At 44.7% G+C, this 26064-nt stretch overlaps 6 protein-coding genes and 1 long non-coding RNA gene across 10 annotated transcripts in view; 3 read left to right on the top strand and 4 right to left on the bottom strand.

The window, feature by feature from the left end:
• The first annotated feature begins 934 nt into the window (after positions 1-934).
• timm23a (translocase of inner mitochondrial membrane 23 homolog a (yeast)) lies at positions 935-4132 on the top strand. Its single transcript, XM_086194644.1, has 7 exons — positions 935-1343; positions 1505-1563; positions 1650-1743; positions 2065-2149; positions 2244-2302; positions 2450-2560; positions 3418-4132. Exons 1-7 carry the CDS (start codon positions 1238-1240, stop codon positions 3534-3536), a joined length of 633 nt encoding a protein of 210 aa, XP_086050770.1. The 5' UTR covers positions 935-1237; the 3' UTR covers positions 3537-4132.
• LOC147239877 (elastase-1) lies at positions 4032-7588 on the bottom strand. The gene is made up of 6 exons (XM_086194641.1): positions 7274-7588; positions 7061-7170; positions 6228-6322; positions 5854-6134; positions 4707-4870; positions 4032-4628 (listed from the first exon to the last, which is right to left on the bottom strand). The coding sequence occupies exons 1-6, from the start codon at positions 7407-7409 to the stop codon at positions 4449-4451; spliced, it is 966 nt and encodes a 321-aa protein (XP_086050767.1). The 5' UTR covers positions 7410-7588; the 3' UTR covers positions 4032-4448.
• Positions 7589-8697: 1109 nt separating this feature from the next.
• Positions 8698-13570, bottom strand: LOC147239876 (uncharacterized). Of its 2 annotated transcripts, XM_086194639.1 has the most exons (3): positions 13247-13570; positions 12617-12736; positions 8698-12262 (listed from the first exon to the last, which is right to left on the bottom strand). In XM_086194639.1, the coding sequence occupies exon 3, from the start codon at positions 12245-12247 to the stop codon at positions 10373-10375; it is 1875 nt and encodes a 624-aa protein (XP_086050765.1). In that variant the 5' UTR covers positions 12248-12262; positions 12617-12736; positions 13247-13570; the 3' UTR covers positions 8698-10372. The 2 variants fall into 2 exon arrangements, with proteins under 2 accessions (XP_086050765.1, XP_086050764.1); XM_086194638.1 differs by lacking the exon at positions 12617-12736.
• A 1034-nt stretch (positions 13571-14604) lies between these two features.
• syt15 (synaptotagmin XV) lies at positions 14605-17591 on the top strand. The gene is made up of 6 exons (XM_086194640.1): positions 14605-15611; positions 15758-16050; positions 16129-16296; positions 16376-16484; positions 16613-16814; positions 17151-17591. Exons 1-6 carry the CDS (start codon positions 15482-15484, stop codon positions 17320-17322), a joined length of 1074 nt encoding a protein of 357 aa, XP_086050766.1. The 5' UTR covers positions 14605-15481; the 3' UTR covers positions 17323-17591.
• On the bottom strand, positions 16605-18014 carry LOC147239874 (uncharacterized). Its single transcript, XR_015111431.1, has 3 exons — positions 17868-18014; positions 17123-17365; positions 16605-16990 (listed from the first exon to the last, which is right to left on the bottom strand). It is a non-coding gene; the product is annotated as an uncharacterized LOC147239874 (long non-coding RNA).
• On the top strand, positions 17923-20427 carry nat9 (N-acetyltransferase 9). Of its 2 annotated transcripts, none has more exons than XM_086194642.1 (6): positions 17923-18111; positions 18704-18813; positions 19175-19315; positions 19498-19557; positions 20004-20098; positions 20174-20427. In XM_086194642.1, the coding sequence occupies exons 1-6, from the start codon at positions 18035-18037 to the stop codon at positions 20351-20353; spliced, it is 663 nt and encodes a 220-aa protein (XP_086050768.1). In that variant the 5' UTR covers positions 17923-18034; the 3' UTR covers positions 20354-20427. The 2 variants fall into 2 exon arrangements, with proteins under 2 accessions (XP_086050768.1, XP_086050769.1); XM_086194643.1 differs by having other exon boundaries at positions 17950-18133.
• A 4908-nt stretch (positions 20428-25335) lies between these two features.
• The window catches only part of lrrc59 (leucine rich repeat containing 59), a 6073-nt gene continuing 5344 nt past the window's right edge, over positions 25336-26064 (bottom strand). The window contains exon 8 of one of the 2 annotated variants that reach the window (XM_086195193.1): positions 25336-26064. This exon is cut by the window's right edge and continues 531 nt beyond it. The gene's annotated coding sequence lies outside the window, so the exon portion shown is untranslated. The other variant, XM_086195192.1, reaches the window with a different exon arrangement.

Genomic DNA, 26064 nt, shown 5'->3' with positions numbered 1-26064 from the left:
AGCAGCACAACCGAGGAGTTTGACCCCCTAGCCATTGCTTGTTGTTGTAGCTCTCTGCTGCCCCCCTGTGGCGCATATGCGGAAGTTCACCCACGCTGGACCAGGTTTACAGGACACTGCAACCACTGAAATAAATTCGTTTTAACCGAAAACAAAATACTCTACTTAACACATCATACTATGAATAAACCACTGAACAAAACCGTTCTCTATTGATAAAAATTTACTCACCGACTTAAACACTTACAATATTAATGTAAAATATTTCTGTAGTTTTTTTATGTTTATAAAAGCTATAAAATTGTATCTTTTTCAAAATCCATTGGACTTCGTTCTGCTGACTTCATGGCTCTTCAGCTCTTTTTTTCATTGCGACTTCAAGCATATCCAAGGAGGTCGTGTCATGCTGAAGGATGCTACATCAGTTATGTGGTCAACTTCATCTTCCAGAAAACATTAGAATACATAAATGTTTTTTTAAAGATATCCCATTTTTCCATAAAAATGGAAAGAGAGCCCAAATGGAAGCTCTACCTTCAAGTTAAGTTGGAATTAATGTTAAGTTTTTACTTTGTGATATGGCTTCTTTCACTTTTCTTCTTCTTCTTCTTCTTCTTCTTCTTCTTCTTATTGTTGTTGTTGTTGTTGTTGTTGAATGAAAGGCGGAACGATTCACTTGACAAATTTTGTAGCAGTGACCCGTCTGTCAGTGTCCTTGTCAGGCAAACTGATCCCAGATCTGTAGAATTGTCATAAAACAATTGCATTCTTATCGTCATAAAAAACAGCTTTGTTGCTTTACTAATTGCTTCTTTATATAAAAACAACGGAGCATCTGAATTATCGTACGCATAAAACGATTAATATACAATTTCGACATTTGTGCGAACAGTTTTTTTTCCACGATTCGTAATCCGTTTTGTGACGTAACGACGTCACGACGCTTTCCGGCAGAGCATGCTGCAACTGGAGGTCAGGGGCATGACTAGTAGGCTGGCTCAGTAATCTGTAACCAAAGAAATATGCTGGTTTATTTTAGTAAATACACGTAAGATACGAATCCACCGATATCCGAACAACGTCTGTTTATGGTATTGAACCTAACGTCCCTGCGTTCATCGTCTCAGTCTCGGAGCTCGAGGGCTGTGACTCGAGTTAGCTAACGTTAGCTCCTCCTAGCGTTAGCCTGGTCGGTTGTTTCAGGTCTCGCAGGTGAACCATCGGATCTTTTACAGCCATGGACAACAACTCACAAGGCTCCGGGGGACTCAAGTCAAGTCTCGGGGCTTTGTTCGGAGGTGGAGCATCTGAATACTCCAACACAGAGCTCGCCGGTGTTCCGTGTAAGTGTCATCCCGATGAAAAGATGTTAGCTTGACAGCTAGCCGGATGTGCTGTTAGCCAGCTTCGTGGCCTTGGTTGTCCGGAGAGCTAACAGCTCCATGAGCGAGCTGTTGCTTGGTGAAAGTACTTGACTAACATTTGTGTCATGATGTAATTTCAGTAACAGGGATGAGCCCCCTGTCCCCCTACCTCAATGTCGACCCCCGCTACCTGGTTCAGGTAAGCTCACATTCAGGATGTCCTGCTAAGGAAACGCTTTGCGTGTTGTTAAATTGTCCTGTTAAAACATTTGTGATGTGTTTCAGGACACAGATGAGTTCATCCTGCCAACAGGCGCCAGTAAGACGAGAGGGAGGTTTGAACTGGCGTTCTTCACCATCGGCGGTTCCTGCATTACTGGTGAGACTGGTGCATCATGTCAGAGAGGAAGGCATTAAATGGCATCAATTCTAAACGCATATGGAATGTAGTTGTATGTTGGGAAGCATCTAGACTGCTCTGATGGGTGCAACTGAGTTCCTGGGACTAAAACCAAGTACTGAGTAACTACTGTTAGGTTTGCTGCTCTCCACCTGTGGAGCAAACCTCCTGAGCACCTGGTTGGCTTCCGCTGACATCATTTAGTCACAGTTATTAAGACATTACTCCGCCCTTGCACAGAGAGTCTTGACTGTGTTTTTTCATCTATTCCTCTATCGTTCCCTCTCTCTTTGAGCGTAGGAGCAGCATTCGGAGCTGTAAACGGTCTCAGGATGGGCCTGAAGGAGACCAGAGACATGCCGTGGTCCAAACCTCGGAACGTACAGTGAGTAGAAGTTCATCTCCCCCAGTTGACAAGCAGTGACCAGTCTGTAAAACACCAGAATGACAACATCTGACTGTTGACTTCCTGTCTGCAGGATTATTAACATGGTGACCAGACAGGGGGCTTCATGGGCCAACTCCCTGGGCTCTGTAGGTAAGACTGCCACAACGGAGAACTCGTCTCTGGGTTAAAAGTGGCGTCTCTGTGTAATACCGGCGCGTTTTCATCAGTTATTGTAACGAATGTTCCAGACATGTGATGGATTGATGAATGATTGTGTATCTTTGCCTGTTGTTGCAGCCTTGTTGTACAGTGCGTTCGGCGTGGCCATCGAGAAGGCCAGAGGAGCGGAGGACGACATCAACACAATCGCTGCTGGGACGCTAACTGGGATGCTCTTCAAATTAGCCAGTAGGTGTTTTTGCTGGTTGTTATGACCAAAGCGTACAGATGTTTCTTTGTAGTTTCACACTTTGAACTTTCAGTTTATTGTCCTCTGACAAGCCTTCCTACTCAGATATTCTCATCAAGGTGGATTTGAATCTTTCACATCATCGCTGCAGACGTCATCATTTGATTCCTTTTTTTTTTTTTTTAACAGTGCTTAATTATTTTTGCATGATTGTCTGCAGGATCGTCCAATGAATAGTCAGAGTAACAGCACAGACTTCCGTCCCACACGTTAATCGCTATTATCACCGAAAATATGCCTCTTCTCCACTAAACCCCATTTAATGTTTCATGAGAAAGTCACAAAGTGTAGAAGGGATTAAGCCTAATCTCATAATGGTTGAGGACGGTTATGAAAGTCCTGGGTGGCCCCTTTACTGGATCTGAAACAAAAAAAATACCGTTTTAATCCTTCACGCTCAACGCATCTTCCCACATAATCTGATATAATCCAGTTAGCTGACTACGGTCTGATGGTCATGTGACACCAACAGCCAAAGATTTCATTTCCACTGAGACATCGTAACGTCTACGTGATGGGTGGATCTCCATGCTTCCCAGGGGGTTGACCCCGGAACCGGAACACCTGGCAGGCACTCGCCAGCCTCCTCTATGTCCTAATTCTGTCCAATGGCATTAAGTGAAGCAGTTTTTCACCGTCTCCCTCCAACTTTGCAAACTCCTGCCTGCCGTTTTTTGTGAAAATTTTGCTTGATAAATCTTTCATTACTTTTTACCCAACGTTGGTGGTGCACGTCGCTGTCTTGCTTCACTCCCTACTTCATCTCCTAATTTCCTCTACAATTGTGTGTCCGTAGGCGGGGTCAAGGGCGTTGCCCGTGGAGGTCTGGCAGGTTTAGCCTTGTCTGGTGCCTATGCTGTCTACAACAATTGGGACCACCTCACCAGTTCGTCCTCGTCCTCCAGGCTGTACTAAAACGTTCCCCACACGCCTCCTTCCTTTGGGCCAAACATCTCCAGGACACCGCTTTTAACCACAGCTCTAAGAAGAATCCCACTCTGGTCAAACGCGGTGTGCTCCTCCAGCGAAGAGCGTCGGGCCCAGTTCACCGGTCCCTCCTCTACATCCACCCAGCAGGAAACGTTCTGGGATGTTAGAGATGAAAAGATGGACTGAATCCCAGAGCGTCTAGAAGCCCCCCTCACATCATTTGACTTCATCCTGCCAGGTGTTCCTGTCACTGAGCTGATGGGTCGGGAGGGAGAAGAGAATCAAGAGGCGGGCCGTTGGTTTTGCAGATGCTAGTTTGAAATCAACCCGTGATATTTGGGTTAAACGAGCCAATATTGATAATACAACTTAGTTTGTGTGTGTGTGTGTGGTTCACGAGCAGAACTGCAAATGGACATTTAAGGACGATTTCCAAACAGAACAACGCCTTACAGTCAGTTCTACTGTATTTATTGAAGAGTAATCCAAGCTGATTTCATCGTCACTGTAAGCTGTACCGGTAGAGCTTGCTGTGTGTGTCTCCATCAAACTGTAAAATGTAATAATAAAACGTGAAATGTCCCAAAAAAATGTCACTTTTAATCAGTTTTATTGCGCAAATGGACTAGATGTAAAATGTCATGAGTAGTTTCCACTGTACATTGCTCTGTCACAGTTATCTGAGCAGCAGTGAGCTGCACAATCTGGTATGTTAGAAAACAAAAAGTTACACATTCAGAACTCATAGTATTCACATCTCGACGTGTTGTTGTATAGAAAATTTTCCCAGAACTGGTGAAACACGAATGAAGTGTTGCTGAGAAACACGTTAGTCGACGTCCCAGAGGCGACGTAGAACAGAGCAGAGCTTATGTTTGCTGTCAGTGCTGAGTTAGCTCAGTGCAGGAAGAAGTCCCTGATGCGTGTCGCCTCGATCCAGGGGATGTAGGCGGCGGTACGAGTGAAAACGCTAGGCTTGTTCTCCACGGTGCAGCCGATGGGGCCGAAGCTCACCACGCCGTGCACCTCCCAGCGATCCCGACCCAGCTGGCACAGCAGAGGACCGCCGGAGTCTCCCTGGGAGCGGAGAGGTGTGCAGAGCAGTTGGAAACATGTTCAAAACACAAACTCCATCTGTTTGAATCTCGGTCCTACCTGGCAAGCTGCTGGTGGATCTTCAGTGTCTCTGAAGCCGGCGCAAATCATGGAGTCTCGGACCCGGTCGCCCCAGAACTTCTTCTGGCGACAGGTTTTGAAGTCAATTATTGGTAGGCGGGCTTGATTCAGGGCTTCTGCCAGAGACACGTTCTCCTTCCCACCTGATAGGTGTTTGAAGACAAATATATTCTCTAATTAGCATGATGAGCTATGCTAGAGTTACAGCTTTGGTCTGGTCTTCAATGAAATGACTACATATTTATTACAAACATCTATCCAGATGTTAGACGTATCCTATCAACTCAGGTCGCCTGCTCCCAGAGTTTCATTTATTCTGTCAAACACTGACATCTTCCTGACACACTGGAACTAAATCTTGGGCGTTTTCGTGTCTACTGGAGGATGGAGCCTGGGACCAACACCAGCGCTCTCCCGTCAGCCGCCACGGATCTTAATGTTTCATTCTGATTAGCGATGTTAGCACGCCAGGGTACCCCAGCACCACTGTGATTTGCTTATCACGGCTTATTGTACTAGCAAGTCAAAATAAAGCGTATATTCATTGGTACTGTCCTAATGAAGCATTGGCTTTCCCAAACATCTGTTCAGTTGTCATTTGGTTTGATAAGATTTATTTAGTAGTGATTAAATTAATTGAGTAATACTCTGTAAATCTACTACCATCACAGCTATTAAAAAGTGGACGTAGCCAGCATGACATCACCCACTGGTTTGTGTACACTAATGTAGTATATTTCAGTTACATTTACCATAATTGGACAAAAGAGTGGAGTTCTGCTGGTGGCAACTTGTCAATCACATGGTAGCCACGCCCTCTACTCCCTGAATTATTGTCTATTTGATTTTAAATGGGACTGTAATGTAATAAATCAGCTTCATAGTTCAGGATATTTTGTTTTAGGACTTAAATCAAGTGTGGGGCCCCCCCTGCTGGCCTTTAGGAAGAATGCAGCTTTAAGGCATTTCTGCATTGGTGTTGATTTAAAGCCCTGAGACGTCTGACCGCTTCTTTTAAACAGTTGTTGGGTGATATAACGTAACACGAAGCTAAGCTAACTGTTGGAGTATCGCTGGACCTTCTTCCAGAGCTTTATTACTTCTATATTTTCTTTCCTCTACTCACCCCGGGTGTCCCCCCATCCCGTGACCCAGCAGTAGTGACCCGGTTTCAGGCTGGTCTGCTTGCGCGGCAGGCAGGCGTAGCGGATGAAGTTGGAGGGGAGGATGTCGGTGGCAGCCTTCACCAGGGCGATGTCGTAGTCCAGCTCGCTGTGGGCCGGGTAACGGAAGTTCTCGTGCCTGTAGATCCTCTTCACCGGGAAGATCCTCTCTGCCGTCTCTGAACGCTTCAGCTGGTGCTTCCCCAAGACAATCCTCCAACTCCCAGCATCCTCAGCTTTACCTCTGGGAGAAGAAGGCGAGTACTCGGTTGTCTTTTTTTGTGTTTCGGCCACATGTACTAATGTTTCTTTTGCTCCATTTTAGGAGAATTCTTACTTTTGGAAGCAGTGAGCGGCAGTAAGGATCCAGTTCTTGTGGATGAGGGTTCCCCCGCAGACATGAATGTAATGTTTACTTCCCCTGGGACGCACCTAGAAGACACATGTTCTGTCTTTGGCTGATATCACGGGTGTGGGTGTGTGTGTGTGTGTGGGGGGGGGGGGGGGGGTCACTACATACGTGTACTAGGACCATGTAAGTCTGCATTGCCCAAGAAAAACAGACAATGAACGTCTAGGACTCAACAAAGCTGCCTTTCCCCTGACGATCTGTCGACTGTTGGGGCTTTAATTAAATGATCTTTTCTTTCTCTGATTACTGTCTTGTGATGTTAAAGTGGTGGAGCAGGACCGAAGCGCAAAATTAATATAACACCAAAAGCGCTTCAGTCACATGTCCCCAGCCCATGTGCTTGTATAGAAATAACAGAGCGCGGTTCAATCTTATTTACTGACCAACCTAAGAAAAGTACTTTATACACAATTAGCACTGTCTTAGCTCTTTGGTCACCCTTCTAAACCAGTGGTTCATTAATCAACCACAGTTAGGGTCATCTATAAGAGGGAAAATCTGAATTATTTTCTGGATGCTGTGCTTTTAAAACGTGACAAATTGGTCATTAAATCTAATTTGAAACTTAATTTTATTTAAACGATTTTTTTTTTTTAAGATGTCAGCTGGGCTGAATGTGGATTACATTTGCAAGTACTTCACCTAGACAATAGTTAATGAAATACACAAACAAAAGCTTGTAGCAGTCTGGAGTCGTACTGACGGTGATTTAAAACTTCCCGATTCATAAAATACTGACAGTGCGCGGACCGATTTACCTGCAGAGAGACCTGCCAGGGCCAAGAGTGAGGCCTGGCCTCGTTTCCAGACACGATCCTCTCAGCCATGTTGGGCTTGAAGTAGGCCATACCACAATCCTTCGGCCAGTCTGATAGAAGACACACACCAGTTTAAAAAAAGATACACAAATGTCCGCATCTTTCAACGTGTGCTGATATGTCGCGGGCATTTTTGTGTACATTCGCCCTCACCCAGGTGGAGGACTTTATGCTGTGGCTGCCGCCCGGGGGTGAGTGTGTATGCAGCTGCAGGCAGGGATGCCTTGCTCAACAGCAGCGGCAGCAGCAGAGACAGAAGGAGAAGCAGAGGAGGTCCTGGAACAGCCATCGTCTTCAATAGAATCACCGGCCGGCACACGTCCCTCGCTATTTATACCAGGCAGCAAGCACACGCAGATGTACAGGTACACATACAGTACACACATAACAACACACCTCCAGGGACAATGAGCAGTGGCATCACAAAGCCAGAGCACTGGATTGTTCCCCTGTAGCTATGAGTTTCTACTGCCGCTGAGAAAAAAAGGGGATTTCAGGGAGTCTCATCAGCACTTTCACATACATATATGCACACAGTACACATGTTGGTGTGCACAGGACAAAGGCTGTACACAAACATCACATCATTGTCACATGACTTACAGCAGTGACATGGCGACCTCAGGATGACCTTTAACTCTGATATCAAAGATCTCCTCTGTAGTTCAACCGGTGTGAATGCGGCCAAGGAGAGATTGGCGTGCAACGTGAGATCCGTGACGGATCCGAGAGTTGGAGAAAGACACACAAAAAAAAAAAAATCCGAAACAAACGTCCGATTGTGTCAGTGACAGTGGTTAACTAAAGACAGAGCCATCGCATAAATACACCAAGATCATTTTTTTATCATTCCGCAAATTCAAATTATGGATTGATAAGAAATAGCCCAATGTTTCGTGGATTATTAAGAGTGAAACGGGCGCTAAATTTTTAATTAATATTAATATTTTACGCCACAAATGAACTTGCATTTATGTCGGCTACGTTGCAAGTCAGGCTTCAATCCTTGACAAAGATTAGGGGGAAAAAAAAAAAAAAAAAAAAAAAAGCTCAGACTTTTATAAAAATGGATGTGAAATATTGAAACTCTCTGCTTGGTTAAATACCGCAAGAGGTAAGCTGGGGGAGTCGTTATGTACTAAAATGACCATTCAAGACCAGGAATCAAGGATAAACCGTTGACCACCTTCTATCTCCCTGTGTGCACTTTTGTCTTCATCTGTGAAAATATGACAGCGACAACAATAACTGCAGTGGAAGCCACTAGTGAGCTGCTTTTTTTTTTTTTTTTTTTTTTTTTTTTTTAAACAGTGTGAATGAGAGAGAATGTGCCCGCTCATCTGAATGGCAGCGCCTGAATGCTCAAACCTCACCACCGTGGTTCACCAAGTTTACATACGACTGGACTTTGTGTGTGGTTTTTCCATGCAAGCGAGGGAGGGAGTTAGAGTTCACCCTCGCATTAAAGACTTGTTCTCTGATAGCTTGGCCCGACAGTTATCAGTTTGAGCTTGGATGTGTGGAAGAAACTTCAATATTCATATCCAGATATTCAAAGATTTTAATACCCCCCCCCCCCAAAAAAAAAATTCAAGGAAGTTTTTGACAAAATTAAAAGTGCACAAGACTAAAAATCGGGGCATTTGTTCTTATCCATTGCTAGAGGGAGTATTCAAATGTTTGACATAAACAAAAATACAAATATGACAATCAGGGGTATATTCTATGACAGGAGAAAATCCTGCATTCACAGTTTCACTGGTGTAAAAATGCAGAAATGCTGTCATCCTCATTCAATCAAAGTATCTAAAACAGACATACTGATAATGCACACGTTCCCTGTGTGATACTGTTTGATAATGATTACATTCTTCCTTTACCAGACTAATGCCTATACAGGTGATACACGGGATTCGCTTTCAATTCATCACTTTAGAAAATAAATATTGATGCGACATAACTAGTTTGTTGATCTGTTAAATCATTTTGCTCCGTTATCTTCCAGTAGATGTGTAAAGGTTCTACGTGAGATTTCGAGCACGAGTGGAAAGCAGGATAAGCAGTAGAAAATGGATGGATGGATGGATGAAAAATACAACGGCATCCTGGGCAGAGAAGTCACATTTCCACATTTTGCTCACGATTCCCTAAACCTGATTGGCAGCTCCAAAATATCCAAACATTCACCCAACAAACTTTAGCTAGCTGAAGCATTTCGTACTGTTTAGGTATCTAGCATTAGCGGGGCAGCTAGCAAGCGACAAATTACATGTAAATTTAGGTTAGTTGGTTGGTTGGGTGTTTCCTTTTGCAACCTTGTCTGAGTGGAGTCAAATGACGACTGTAATTCGCTCAGGAAAAAGTAGTTAACTGCTGTGGATCCAGGAATAAGATCAGGCCATTTTAGCGCCTCCCCCAGTGGTGAGTGATGTCATATATGGAAACTTTTAACCAGGATACTGGGATTTAAGCGCCTCAACAAGTTAGTCTATCTTGTCCTGTCGTACCACATTTCTTAAGAGGCAGTCGTGGGTCACCGTAGCACAAAGTTTTCTCGACAAATAACAAGTAAAAAGGAATTTTAACACTTAGCTCATGCTAAGGAAGTTAGCATTTCCCTGTTTCTTACCACAGGGTTGGGTGCACCGAGATTCTGATGATATGCTGCCCCCTTTTGATTTGGAGTGTAAAGTGCTGGTTTGTTTAACATCACCTATGCTGTACCTTTAAAGTAGAGCATGGCAGTACATCCATCAGAGATATAGCAGTACTGAACAGTAAGTAATATAATATTGCAGTACATGGATGTGATATGGATCAGGTCTTGTAGACTCAGTCTAATTTGTACTGGAGGAATCAATATAAATACAAAAGATGGCCACAGGCAATACGTTGGTGTCAGGAAATCATAGCCTGGTTTTTTTTAGTCCCTCAAAAAACTCCCACTGCTGATTTATAATATCTATTAGAAGATCTGTAACAAACCTTTTTAGTATCAGCTTCACAAGTTATTTTCTATTTGTATATTTGTTCATTTTTCAGCTGGTCAAAAGTAGAATATAAATCTAGATTTTGCCTTTTTTCCATTTTTACCAAATGATGGAAAATATATCAACAACAACAGAAGGTCAGCAGGTGACTCCATAGTCTCCTTCAGCTTCACTCAAAGTTTATTATTAGTGCTTTTTTTCGTGTGTTTCTGAGGACTTGATCAGCTGCAGACAATCAGCGGGGTGAGTTTAGTGCTCCAGATCATTCATCTGCCTTCCTGGAGCCTCCACACCATCCAGGTCTCCTCAGGGACCAGATCACACTCTTTGTCCGGCCGTGGCTGCTCCCGTGTGAGGGGGACTTAGGATGGCTGGCAGCTTCCTCTCCATAGACCTCATCGCCCTCGTCCTTCGCGTCATCTCCTTCTGCTCTGCTTATTCTACCTGAAGGTTCCTCCGTTTTGGCTTCCTCCTCCTTGGCTCCGTCTGCTTCAGGCATCTCCTTAGTCTCCCTCTCCACCGCACAAGTCGAAGTCATCACAGGTGGATTCAGCTCAGGAGCAATGGCCTTCACCACATTCGATATAAGAGGAGGTTTTGGTGCTTTCTTCTTCTTTGAGGGACGTTTTGCAGGTTTTGGGCTGTTCTGTAGTTCTAGATGTTTCCGTATAGCTTCGCTCATCACCTCTGGATCCACAGAGGCTCCATGCACATCCCACGTCATCCCATTCTCATCCCATTGCACCTGCTTCATGCTGCTCCTTCTCCCGTGGTCGTCTTTCTCGTCACTCTGGATCTTCAGGCATGACCTCCTCCGCTCCAGATCATGGCCGGAAGGAGAGTTAACATTCCACGTGGGGTCCTCTTCTCGCCTCTCCTCTTCCTCCTCGCCGCTGCTCACTGGGAACATGCTGGATGAAGGTGAAACCAGATTGGAGTTGGATCCCACTGAGGACTTCAGGTTTAGTCTGGATCCAGGTGGCGAGCCCAGGATGGAGTGGGAGCCCATGTTGGAGGTGTTTCTTTTGAGGTTCCACCAGGAGCTGACAGGAGAGAGCGTCTGCACTGCTGCATCTGCCAGCTCCAGCTGAGAGGTCATTGTGGCCTCCTCTCTGAAAACCTCTCTCCGGCCTCCTCTGGAGCATCTGCAGCATTCACCCAACTGAGAGTCACTCAAGGAAGCAGCAAGGGGCGACTTCCTACTTCGGCCTATTGGACATCTTTGCTCTGGCTGCCATGGCAGGTCAAGGTGGCAAACAGAAGCTCCCTGGTCTGTTTCTTGGACTTCTGCCTCCTCTGAATGAGGTATTAGGTTGTTAAACACCGGACTTGTCGCTCCTCCAACCTCGGACGTCTGTTTGAGGTCAGGGCTGAGCTCCTCCTCCATCGCAGCATCGATGACGCTTCCAGGATCTGAAGCCACTTCCTCCTCTAAGCTCGCAGAGCATGGGACGGGGGACGGATATTGAAAAGAAAACAGGTTATTCTCCAGGAAGCCCTCATCTTCTGTACTAGTGAGTTGTAGGAGGTGTGAGATTGTGGGTGAGACCTCCTGCCTGACGGCTGGCAGGGGTGTCAGCGTGGGTGTCATCAGAGGGGACATGAATGGAGAGGTCATGGTTATGGGAGAGGCAGGCTTGGATATTGGAGAGTCTGGTGCAGTGGAGCAAGGGGTTTCCTGGGTTAGACTACAGGGACGCGAGGACCCCGCTCTCCAGACGATGGTATCTGGCGTGCTGCTGCGGCTGTGTGTGCTGCCGCTGCTTCGGCTCCAGCGCTGCATGTTGGCCATCCAGTGCTCGCTGAGTGCAGGAGGGCTGCGTGCCTCCATGTTCTGGGCGGCGAGTGACAACTGAAGGTTGCTAATTTGCTGCCTCATGGGTGACTGAAGCTTCTGCTCGGAGTGCGTGTTGGTGCTAGAGCTGCGTCTCAGGTCTATTCCGGTCCAGGCTGGGTCACGTTTGTGTGGTGGACCCGTTGCCATGACAACATCCATAGAGCTCTTAGAGAGGGAGAAAATCGGCCCCTCGTCCTCTATTCCCTCGATCCCTGCTGCACTTAAGCGAGAGACAGACTGTCTGACTGAATAACAGCTGGACTGGTAGCCCTCAGAGGCGGGACGCCCGGGCCTCGCCATGGCAACAGCACCAACCTGCGGAGGAAGACCAATCTCTGAAATCTGAAAAGCTCTTGAAGCTGGGAGACAGTTAGTTTAGTTTAGCGAAAAAAACAGAAACAGGAGGACACGGTTCCTCAAAACTACAAAATCTACCTGACATCTCCACCACAAGTCTTCAGATTTTTTTTTTTTTTTTAAATGTCAACATTTTGGTGTCTGAAGAGTGTGTTGCATTTTTTAATTAAATTTTTTTTTGCAGCCAAAATCGACAGGTTTTGGAGATTTTGCAAATGCCCTTTCTCCCATTCTTCACCCTGAGCTAAGCTAAACTAAGCTAAGCTAACTGTCTGCTTGGTTTAGCTTCATATGTAGCAGCGACTGGCGTACCTGTATTCTTCTCCAGCTCCCAGCAAGAAAGAGAACAAAAGTCGTGTCTTTCTGCTCCTGGCACACATCTTAAAGCCAGCCGTGACACACCCACGCACTCCCATTCACTCCCAGATTAGCCTGATGAGATCACACAATCCGGATTATTTGATCATTGAGATAGAATGGAGATTGATCAAGACAGTTTTAAGAGGGTTTAGTTGACTGAGGTCACGAGGGAGTGATATGATACGTACTTTTATACATTTAAAACATTTAAGATGATATTTTATTATTTGTCCTCCACGCTAACAGAGTCATTGTGTTTGCCTGATCAAATGTTTTTCCTTTGATATATTTATGTTCGGTTAAAATAAAGAGACCACTTCTCGCATCTGATCACGAGTCTCATTCAGTAACGCAAATAATTCTCAGTTACTTGTAATTTATTAAATCCGGATCCCAAAATATTAATTTCGTCTGTGTCCCAAACTCACCCTGTTCTGTTTGGACTACAGCTGACCTGCTGATACCAGAATACCTCATAATCATTAATCTACACCTACAGATTAAAGTACGCTCCCCTCACCTGTGTATCATGTGGACAGAAATACTGCGTGACGTCCAAGAAAGCAGAAAATAACTTCTTACCTTCAAGTTGTGTCCTTTTTTGCCCTCTTCCATGACAAAAAGCAGGTTGTTCTAAATGGCGTCTCTCCTTCCTCCCCTCATTGCCTCCCCTCACTTCTTAAGAAGATCAACTTTCCTCTTCCTCAAGGCCTCACACACACACACACACACACACACACACACACACACACACACACACACACGTGAACTGTCCTCTCTTGTCTGATATTCTCCTAAGGATGCTCTCTCTCTTTAACTAATGATACAACTTGAAATGATCTTGAGTACAGATATTCTATTCGTGGCTTTGCACATATTGTGAGTGTGCGTGAGTGTGCGTGAGTGTGCGTGAGTGTGAGTGAGTGAGTGAGTGAGTGAGTGAGTGTGTAGAGAGAGAGAGAGAGAGAGAAAAAAACCCATCACCCTTTAGCTCTGAGGATTAACTGCTACCTGTCATCCCATTAGCTACCGTCCAATCTCCTGTGTGTGTGTGTGTGTGTGTGTGTGTGTGTGTGTGTGTGTGTGCACACGTATGCTTCTACAGTGGGTGGATGAGTGGCTCCTGAGCATTGTGATTTAGCATTAAGATCAGGTCAGCTGTCAGGGCTGCGCATTGTCTGCAGGGTGGAGGAGACGGAGCTCAACAGTTTCCTGACCAGTGGCTTCAGGGTGGACGGTGTGGGCGCCCGTGGTGGTGCTGCCGCCAACACTGTCTCCTCTCTGTGTTTGGGTCAGTTTTATTCCATCAGACCTTTAAAATTGTTTTCAAACCAAATCAAAGCGACGATGTCACCAAAAATCATCTTGTTTTTGAATGAGTGACATCATATTTTGTACTTTCTTTTTAAGTTATAAATACATCATTGCCGTCATGTACAATATTCTAGTTCAAGGTTGCATTCAAATGTGTTTCAAAAGATGAAAACAAACAAGATCCCAGGGGTCAGCCGTGACGCGAGGAGCTGAACGTGGACTCCACCCTCATTCACCGATGTGGGGCTTTTAAAGAGGCGTGAGGGAAGACGCCAGATAACAGCTGGAGGTGTGAGAAGCCCCCAGCTGTGTGCTTCTGCTCTCCGACTCACCTTCAGCTGCAGTCAGCAGAGAGCTAGAAAAACAACTCTAGCCCTCAGATTTGCGTCCCTCTGCTTGACTCTGGTGCTGTTTTCCCGTCATACTCAGATGCTGCTGCTGGCTGTCGGCCTCTCTGCGGGTCTCCTGCTGCTGCTGCTGCTGCTGGTTCTCATCAGGTTCTTCCTGTGGAGGAGGAAGGAGCGGCGTCACTACCACGAGCTGCTCCCCACGGTGCCTTCAGTTCCGGCATGCTCTGCTCCGGTCGTCCCGGTCGCTCAAGGCTCCTGGTCCAAGTTAGTCTCCCGACTATTTCAAAGGAAATAAGCTCGGAACAGTTTTCGAGACTGCATCAGTCCCCGAGTGTGATTGTGACAGAGCAGATTAAGAAAGTTTTCCTTCTGTCATTAAGTTCAGTAAAAATGTTTCTCAGGAAAGTTCAGGAAAGGCCTGTCAAGAGGGAATTCCACATGAACCTTGGACAAGTCCATCATTTATTCTGCTAAATCATAAAGCTGAAGTGGTTTAGATTTTAGATTCTGGTTTCCCCGTCGAGTGAGGACTGCACTTTGTTTTGTTGTTGTTGTTTTTTGTTTTTTTGAGACTATCACGTGCCAACTGCTGTTTAAGAATGACGTGACAAATGTTTACATTAGAAAAAGGCCACGGGGGGGTATTGTTGATGGAAAAGGAAAAAAAAGGCAGAAATCTGTTGCTGCATCCTTTTATTGTTTTGCTTTTAGACCATTAGTTTCCCACATTTCTGCTGATGGATCAACGCATAGAGGTGAAATACAAATGGACTTAAATAATGGAGAAACAAAAGGAGTTTAAAATGTTCTTAAACAACTGATAAAACCAAAACATCCATTAATCTGGGACTTGGGAGGTCAGTGGCACACTTGGTCCTGAGAGTTAACGCCGTACTTCACCCAAAGAGTGTCTTTTGCCTTTAAAGAACTCATAGTTTTTTTCAATAGTTTGTCTCCCTCCTTCATCACTTCTTTGTGACTCTAGAATGCAGAAAGAGCCAGCCACGTGTGTTTAGCTGGAAGCTAACGGGAACTTCTCACCGATGCCGTTAGATTATTACGTTTCTATTTTAGGTATCACGCAAACGCATCGCATCTAATTCCACAAAACTGATCCTAATGTTGAAAACTTTGTAGAGGTGAGATCCCGTTCATGCTTCCTCCACGTTTTCCAACGCAAAACCACGGCAACCTGACGACAGAGGAGAAAGTAGAGGAGGAGGAGATGAGGGTGGAGGCTCGGAGGGACGTTCTCGCCCACCGCGGGTCGCTCTCACTACAGAGTACGTCGCTGATGCCATCAGAAGCCGAAAGTGAATAAATAACTATAAAAGTGGTACTTGTGTGATTTATCGTCCAGTTGCTCATAAAAATCTCATTCCAATGTCAAATCAACCCTGAACACCTGCTGTGTCCATATTCCCTTCAGGTTGGTACCCGGTCGGGACGGTTCTGGCTGGTCTGTACTCGGTCCTCCCTCTGAACGAGGTGGTGGCGCCTCCCCCCGGCATGGCCACACGTCTCTGCTTCTCTGTGGAGTATCGACACAGCAGTGAACAGTTCATGGTCTCCTTGCTCCGCCTGAGTAACCTGCCTCCCCGTTTCCATGGAAACGTCACACTAGTAGAGCTCCGGCTCCTCCCTGATGACCGACGACCCCGCCAGGCTAAAGCCAGGGGCACGGGGCCCGACCCGGAGTTCAGTGACTGCTTGGTTTTTCAGGCGAGGGCACAAACCCGAGGTAACAAGCCGAAGGAAAAGATGCAACACTTACACACACTCTCTCTGTTCACGCCACAGGTGTCGGCAGTGTGTGTGTCTCAGAGCACGCTCAGTGTGTGTGTGCTGAGTGTGGCACAAGATGGCAAACATCACATCGCGGGCAGGGTGCTGTTTCCTCTGGAGGGAGAGCTGGGCCAGGCTGGTAGGGTGCTCTGGAGAGACCTGGAGCCTGAGGACGACACACAGGTCAACACACACCCACGAGGCACGTGTGTTCACTAAACTCACAGTGCGAGAGTCACAACTGTTGTGTCCTCCCTGTCAGTGTTCAGAGCTGGGGGACGTGCAGGTGTCTCTGAGCTACAGTCCGGCTCTGCAGCGCCTCTCAGTGGTGGTTCTGAGAGCTCGAGGCCTGCAGCTGCTCACTGATGCAGGTAGAAAGGTCTTCCAGGTCCTCACACACACACACACACACACACACACACACACACACACACACACACACACACACACACGTCCCCGAGCTGAGTGAGCTGACGCAGGATCTGTGTGTGTTCTCCAGGCGTGTGTGTCCAGGTGAGCTTACAAATACACACCCGGGTGGTGAAGGTCAAGTCCAGCTGTGTGGTGAGGGGCCAACCTGCCCCCTCCTTCAATCAGAGGATGACTTTTAAACTGCGGACCGAGCACCTGGACGAGGCCTGTCTCAGGGTGGAGCTGCTGCAGCCAAACGCCGTCCGCTCAGGTGACCAGTTGATGCTCAGGTGAAAACCATGGAGCCCTGGAGTGGCCAAAAATGTGGGCATGGAGAGATTTTTTTAAACAGTGAGGTCAGGACTGTCACTACTCCCCTACGTTGAACTTTTTTGAGGCCAAATGATAAAATTTGCAACAATCCAGGGCAACACTGGATCTCAGAGCTGCAACCTCCTTTTGTTTCCTGTAGAAAAAAATAAACACCAAAACCTGTCTTAAATTTGCTTCGTACTGTTCTGAAATAGCATTTTCTTTGATTCTTTAAACTTATTATTCTTCATCATCTGAGCTTTTTTTAAATTTCTTTGTTTTTCACCTCGGTTCTGTCTTCATGTGCGTCCCAGAACCGTCGTGCCTGCTGGGAGTTGTGGTCTTGGGTCCTTTCATGTATGCCAGGGGCCTGCAGCTGCAGCACTGGATGGACATGGTCAGCACACCGCAGGAGCCGGTCAAACTGTGGCACGGACTCGGCAGGGCCGCTTCACACACATGAACATGCGGCGAAACCAAACGTGAAGGAGCACCATTGCAGTAAATCATCCAAACTACTAAAAGCACACTGGAAAAAAAAAATGAAAATGGAAATTGGGATTTCAAATTTGCCAATAACTCAACGAAGTCGTTAATCTCCAGAGCAGTTACAGATTAAGAGTGTGTGGCCCTTCACAATAAAACAGTGTTTCCTTTCACATGATCTCACGTGTTCATTTCAATTGAATCATTATCCCCTGCCAAAAAAAGAATTGGAGAAATTATGTTTGTTATGTTTTCTTTTTCCATGAATGTCCCCTTTGCCTTAAAAATAATTGTTTGTTTGTGTATGTGTGTGTGTGTCACTTCGAAGTGTGAACCCAAATGTGTGTAACATTAATATGATGTGGCTGTTTCATCCATCTTTTCTCCTTGTAGTAGTAGTAGTAGTAGTAGTAATAATAATCACCATCATCATCAATAGAAATGACAGTAATAATCAGCTTTATCAGTCGTACATTCTGATTTTCCGTCTTCTGCTGTTTACTTTGTTTCCTCATTCGTTCAACAGTTAAAGTGAGGCGCTTTACCACTGTCCTCCAGCCGGTGGCGCCTGTCGCTGTAGTTTCAGTTGGAGCTGCTGCCTTTTGAAGCGTCGAGCGGGGATGAACCCGGAAGTCCGCTGCCCTGTTGCCATGAAGACAAACGCGAGTCTGAATCGGCGATAATTTAGGGGGTTTCTAGGTGGTCGGGGGTGATGAAGCTGAACGAGAACACGCTGATGGAAGGACAGAGAGTCGTGTTGGTGCCTTACAATGCCGAGCACGTGCCCAGGTAACGACGTGGAGCTTCTCCGGTGCGTTCAATGACCCCCGACAGAGTTGGAAAAAAATGTGCGTTCGCTCCGGCCCTCTCGTTTGAACCTCGAAACAAGTCTTTTTCCCGATGAAAACAGGGTGGTAACAAGAGTTGTAGTTCAGACCAGTGAAAACAGCTATTTGAAACAAACTATTTAGTCATTTATCACATTTATGTGATTATTGCCATCCAAACAGCAGACTGTGACGTTCACCGAGTACATTTTTGTATTAAAGGAAGCCGTGAAATTAAAGTCAAACAAAATGTAAACATAAGCTTACAAATGTGTCGGAACTAAACTTTGAATTCAGACTGTAAATGTTTATTATATTTGTTCCAAAAGTTGAATATGGGTCTCCTTGATTGTCCGTAATCCATATCAGCTCTGGAGCAGCCATCAGTCTGTGGAGAGGAGAACTGGTCGTCTCTCTCCCCACCAGCGATGCCTCAAGCACAGCAGAAGTTTCAGGGAATTCTCCTGAATTAGTTTTTCTTAGTCATTTGCACGCTGCGTTCACCTTTGTCGCTCAGGAGGCTAACCTGTGTTTCTCTACTCTCACCTGTCCAGGTACCACGACTGGATGAAGTCTCCCGAGCTGCAGCAGCTGACGGCCTCGGAGCCGCTGACGCTTGAGCAGGAGTACAACATGCAGAGGAGCTGGAGGGAGGATGACGACAGTAAGGTGTCATCTGCAAACGTGCACATCCAAAAACAAAAATCCACGTCAGCGTTTAAAAGTAGACTCCCTGAAGGCTCATTATGATCTGACTGGGTCATCAGTCAATTAAGAGTATTTCTGTATTCGTATATTTTGCAGATATTTTCATTCTGTAAAAATAATAGTAATTATAATAAAACACCAAAATATTTTTTAAACTCTGCTTGAGATATCGTCGTCTTCCACCCCCCGCCCTCCCCCCCAAAAAACAGTTTGGGAACCGCAGCTCTAAAAAGTTCTTTATTGTTGCAGATTTAAAGCTACATTCCTCGTTCAAACAGTCTAATTTTTTCATGTTTCTTGTTATTTTCCCTGGCCAGAGTGCACGTTTATCATTCTGGACAAGCAGCGCTGGGCCGAGGGCGGCGTGGAGGAGGAGCAGTGTATGATTGGAGACGTTAACATCTTCCTGACCGACCGGACCGACGCAACCTTGGCTGAGCTGGAGATCATGATTGCAGGTGCAGTGAGAGGACCGCCTGCTAGTGCTGCCCTAACTGGAGCTAGCTTTACCTCTTCAAATGTTGTTACGCCTGTAAATTTCCACTATCTTACGTAAAAATAAATAAATAAAACCAAGTATCCCGTTGTAATGCCGTGGTCTCTCTCAGCCATCACTGATGATATTTCTCATTTCCCACAGAAGCCGCTTACCGAGGGAGGGGCATCGGGAAGGAGGTGACCAGCATGATGATGTGCTACGGTGAGCCGCCCACAAACTTCCTCAGGATAGTGAGGCTGCTTGAATTTGGGGGTGGAAAAAAAATGACAGTTTTTAGGTCGTATTGACATAAATTTGAGGCAGATAGTAAAGAGTACCACCCGGTGGTTTTAGTCTCAAAAAATGTGTGTATATATCAAAATATTTCAGTGAGAAAAAAAAAGGCATTTTTCTTTTATAGATGATTATTTTAAGTTATCAAATATCGATGATTAGCACAGAAGAGACCAGGCTGACATGAACACCAGCTTTTTCTTAATTTATATCATCCTTTCTTCTTCCTTCTGTGGGATTAATAAAGTATCCTTATTCTTATTATTAATTGTATATTAAGAAAAATCCCCCACATCTGCCGATGTTGTTGAGCATCCCTCATTTAGATGTCTGCCTTCGCGGTCAGTGACGGTTCCCCTGTTGTCCTCCACCAGGAGTCACCAAGCTCGGGATCAAGAAGTTTCAAGTGAAAATTGGGCTGGACAACGAGGTCAGCATCGCCATGTTCAAGAAGCTCCAGTTCCACCAGGTAATCCGATCACCCCCGCATCTCACGGCGGAACAATCAGGACGTTCCATCATGAGTTCTCGACGTGGTCCGCAGGTGTCGGTGTGTAAGGTGTTCAAAGAGGTGACCCTGGAGATGGAGGTGAACGAGCTGGTCCGGACGAAGCTGCTGAGCGACACCACCCACGTGAAGGAGAGAGACTACAGGCAGACCTGCAACAGCAAGCAGGAACTGCTCTCACAGGGAAGCAGCGAACCCCGGAACACCAAGAACTGAGCACACCTGGACACCCGTCAGTTTTGTTTCATCAAGTCTCCCCTCAAGTAAATCGGACCTGATGTGCTCTTGTACGGCGTGATGCGTTCATTCAGGCGTTTACTTCAACACCGAGCTAAAGCTGGCTCTTTCTTTGGCAGCACCTCCGCTCATTCTCTTCTGAGAACAGAGGATGGAAAGAGAGCAGGTTGAAGGGATTGTTACAAATTTAACCTGGCAAACTAAATGAAAGGAAGAAATGCACTTTGATTTCTGGCTAAATGCACGTCCACAACCAAACGTCACACCCACACCGCGTCATTCCAAAAACTGTGAGTCCAGGTAGAATTCCCTGAGTACTGAGCGGCAGGCATCACGTGACTCCGCCGGTCCAAATCATTTTAAGAGCTAAACATCTGTCTGGCAGCGGGTGCTTCCTTTAACCCAGATTACGTACTCAACAAAATCAACACCCTTTGGTTGTGACGTCGTAAAAGATGAATAAAAGAAGAAGAAGAAGAACCTTAGCTTGGTTCAGTTCGAGGTACTGCGTTTCTGGGTGCTGGAGTTTTATTCTTATATTCTGGTGAACGATGAGAGGAGGACGAGTCGGAGGGAAAGAACTCTGTTGTACATCACAGCAAACCTCTCATGTTCTCTGTAAATGCCACATTAGCGCGCAGCGTTTCTCTTCCTTTTAGTTTTTCCATCCAGAAGCGGAAGCTCCAAATTAAATGACAACTGCTCAAGGCTTTCAATACCGTGTCACATGACCCTTAATGTAAAGAGGAGGCGTACTGCTCCCCACATTTTATCATTTCCAATTATTCCATTCAAGCAATTTGTGCTTTTATGATATTTCTCATTTAACGGTCATCGTTCATGAGCCGAGCTTCCCTGGAACCGACACTCATGAAGAGTGGCGTTTCCTACCAGGGAGTTTCACTAACTGATTCAAGTCAGGAGGAGGAGAAGAGCTGAGCTTCAAAGTTGGTTATGATAAACTTTTCACCTCTCAGCAGATCTGATCATTAAAAATAAGTCTAATAAAAAGATCTGGGCCATACCTAAAACAAAATGTAGAGTTTTGCAAGGTTTGAAAAACAATTACGCACCAAAATATTCATATAAATGAAGGAAGAAGGGAAAAAGCAGGATACAGACGGGTGTTCTATATTTACAGTCTGGTGCTCATACCTGACACTGAGTTGGTGTCTCTAGGTCACATGACTTTAAAGCTTTTTTTTTTTTTAAAGGAAAATGCAATGAATCTCTGAGATATGGATAGAATCACAGGAGGAAGGGAAAGGGGGCGTGTCCTCTATTCTCAGTCCAGCACAAATTGGGAGTCCCTTGGTCACATGACATGGGAGCTCACAGGAGTGGAAAAAAACAAGAAATTTATATGAAAATATCCTTCGAGAATGAAAGAGGCGGTCGGTCCATCCATCCATCCATCCATCCATCCATCCATCCATTTTCTTCCGCTTATCCTGTTAAGGGTCACGGGGGTTGGAGTCTATCCCAGCAGCCTTCAGGCAAGAGGCAGTGTTCACCTGGACAGGTCACCAGTCCATCGCAGGGCCGACACATAGAGACAGACAACCATTCACACTCACAGTCACACCTACGGTCAATTTAGAGTATCAATCAGCCTCGTCCCCTCTTGATGTTTTTGGACTGTGGAGGAAGCTGGAGTACCAGAGAGAACCCACACAGGAACAGGGAGAACATGGAGACTCCACACAGAAAGATCCTGTGCTGGAGACGGGACTGGAACCCAGAACCTTCTTGATGTGAGGCCACAGTGCTGACCACCGCACTATATAATATACATGTATATGCATAATACATGTATATACATGTATGTATGTATATACATGTATGTATATATATACATGTATGTATGTATATACATGTATGTATGTATATACATGTATGTATATATATACATGTATGTATGTATATACATGTATGTATATACATGTATGTATATATATACATGTATGTATGTATATACATGTATGTATGTATATACATGTATGTATGTATATACATGTATGTATGTATATACATGTATGTATATATATACATGTATGTATGTATATACATGTATGTATGTATATACATGTATTATGAATGTACTGTATATACATACATGTATATACATTTATGTATACATACATGAATATGTATGTATACACATATATTGGTGTGTATGTATATACATGTATGGATGTCTATATTTATAACTATCCATATTTACAAGTATGTATATACATATGTGTATATGCATGAATGTATGTATGTACATGTAATATATGTACATGTATGTTTTATGTATGTATTATCTATATAAATACATGTATGTATGTATGTACATATATGTAAATTTGTGCATACATAAATGTATGTATGTATATGCATGTATATATAGATACATAAAAATGTATACATGTGAATACATACAAACATGTATGTACATAAACAAATGTGTGTATCTCTATACATACATGAATGTATTTATATAAGTATTATGTATGTATGTAGGTATAAAAACGGATGTTCTATATTTGCAGTCTGGTGCTCATACCTGACACTGAGTTGGTGTCTCTAGGTCACATGACTTTAAAGCTTTTTTTTTTTTTAAAGGAAAATGCAATGAATCTCTGAGATATGGATAGAATCACAGGAGGAAGGGAAAGGGGGCGTGTCCTCTATTCTCAGTCCAGCACAAATTGGGAGTCCCTTGGTCACATGACATGGGAGCTCACAGGAGTGGAAAAAAACAAGAAATTTATATGAAAATGTCCTTCGAGAATGAAAGAGGCGGTCGGTCCATCCATCCATCCATCCATCCATCCATCCATCCATCCATTTTCTTCCGCTTATCCTGTTAAGGGTCACGGGGGTTGGAGTCTATCCCAGCAGCCTTCAGGCAAGAGGCAGTGTTCACCTGGACAGGTCACCAGTCCATCGCAGGGCCGACACATAGAGACAGACAACCATTCACACTCACAGTCACACCTACGGTCAATTTAGAGTATCAATCAGCCTCGTCCTCTCTTGATGTCTTTGGACTGTGGAGGAAGCTGGAGTACCAGAGAGAACCCACACAGGAACAGGGAGAACATGGAGACTCCACACAGAAAGATCCTGTGCTGGAGACGGGACTGGAACCCAGAACCTTCTTGATGTGAGGCCACAGTGCTGACCACCGCACTATATAATATACATGTATATGCATAATACATGTATATACATGTATGTATGTATATACATGTATGTATATATATACATGTATGTATGTATATACATGTATGTATGTATATACATGTATGTATATATATACATGTATGTATGTATATACATGTATGTATGTATATACATGTATGTATATACATGTATTATGAATGTACTGTATATACATACATGTATATACATTTATGTATACATACATGAATATGTATGTATACACATATATTGGTGTGTATGTATATACATGTATGGATGTCTATATTTATAACTATCCATATTTACAAGTATGTATATACATATGTGTATATGCATGAATGTATGTATGTACATGTAATATATGTACATGTATGTTTTATGTATGTATTATCTATATAAATACATGTATGTATGTATGTACATATATGTAAATTTGTGCATACATAAATGTATGTATGTATATGCATGTATATATAGATACATAAAAATGTATACATGTGAATACATACAAACATGTATGTATATAAACAAATGTGTGTATCTCTATACATACATGAATGTATTTATATAAGTATTATGTATGTATGTAGGTATAAAAACGGATGTTCTATATTTGCAGTCTGGTGCTCATACCTGACACTGAGTTGGTGTCTCTTGGTCACATGACTTTAAAGCTATTTTTTTTAAAAAGGAACATGCAATGAATCTCTGAGATATGGATAGAAACACAGGAGGAAGGGAAAAGGGGCGTGTCCTCTATTCTCAGTCCAGTACAAATTGGGAGTCCCTTGGTCACATGACATGGGAGCTCACAGGAGTGGAAAAAACAAGAAATTTATATGAAAATATCATTCGAGAATGAAAGAGGCGGGCAATCCATCCGTCCGTCCATTTTCAACTGCTTATCCTGTTTAGGGTCACGGGGGGTGGAGCCTATCCCATCAACCTATAAACTTTTAAAATGAAAGAGCATCGTCCGATAGATGAACACGCCCTCACTTTCTTGGAAAATACAATTTATGTCAACCCTCTTTAGTGCCCTTCTCTCCTCTCTGTGGGCATGTTGGAGCTAAACTGGATGGCTGACTGCTAATTAGCTTAGCAGAAATGAACACTAGCAGTGGGCAAGTAGAGAAGTCATTTCAAAGAAGCCATCCATCCATTTTCTACTTCTTATCCTGTTAAAGGTTGTGTGGGGGCGGGGGGGGGGAGGGGGATGAAGCCAAGCCCCAAAGCCTTCAGGTAAGAGGCAGGGTTCCCCCTGGACGGGTCGCCAGTCCATCGCAGGGCCAACACATAGAGACAGACAACCATTCACACTCACAGTCACACCTACGGTCAATTTAGAGTCTGGATTAACCTGGTCCCTCTTGATGTCTTTGGACTGTGGGAGGAAGCTGGAGTACCAGAGAGAACCCACACAGGAACAGGGAGAACATGGAGACTCCACACAGAAAGATCCTGTGATGGAGCCGGGGCTGGAACCTGGAACCTTCTTGCTGTGAGGCGACAGTGCTGACCACTGCACCACCGTGCCGCCCTGACAGAGGCAGAAAAACGCTTTGGAAAATAAAACAAGCAGTGTAGTGTAGTGTCTCCAGTCCAGTATTTTATCTGGTATTCATTTGGAGTCACAAGACATCCAAGGCATAATGAAAAATTACTTTTTCATGAGTGGGAGTATACTGTATTTAATACATCATTTTTTAAAATTTATATCATCAACCTCGTGTTAAAAAAATAAACAGCCACCATGTTTGAGATACTCTTTGCAGTGCATAGCCATTTATTAACAATGTTTGTGCATGAATGAAGCTTTACAAGAACCAGCGCCGCAGGCTGGGAAGCTGAGAAATTTTGCATGAAGATGTTTTCGGACACACGACAGTAGGTTGCATTTCAAAAGTCGCCCGCTAAGCTGCTGTAGAAGGCGGCGTTATTGTTGCTAATCGCTGGAGAATTAAAAGTTAAAACGCTTTTACTGTTTATGAAGGGCCATAACTGACAATACAAAACATTATTTTGCAAATGAAGTCATTTCACTTCCATGTACTACTTGGTTCCGTGGGATATTTTGGTGCAAAAGTCACTACATCAGAGGGTATGAACAGAGTACGCAGCGCTCGCTAACCATGGAATGAGCTTCTGAGTCACCTTAACACACATCTTTGGCATTTCTGTGTTTTCAGTTGTTGGCTGATTCGCTGTCACACGCGTGATGTCGCCGGCCACGTGTTTGTTCACGCCCGTGCGAGATGTGGCTGGTTGGACTGATGTGAGACAACAGACGTGGAGGTCGCAGACTCGCTGATGCACAACTCAAACTGGCCTTTAACACCCGGTGTTACGCTCCAGCGCAGCACGAGCAGGGCGACGTAACACCTCAGGGAACGTCTGTCATTGGAGACGGCCTGAGCTCCATGCGCGGCGGCTAGCGGGAAATCGAAGAGGACGACTTTTAAAAACAGGCAGTTGTACAAAGAGGGTACAAGACAACA

Source organism: Aulostomus chinensis, chromosome 23, assembly GCF_037954235.1.
Source record: "Aulostomus chinensis isolate RoL2024-O1b breed Wild chromosome 23, RoL_Achi_v1.0, whole genome shotgun sequence".
NCBI lineage: Eukaryota > Metazoa > Chordata > Actinopteri > Syngnathiformes > Aulostomidae > Aulostomus > Aulostomus chinensis.
This window is presented reverse-complemented; position numbering and strand designations above follow the sequence as displayed.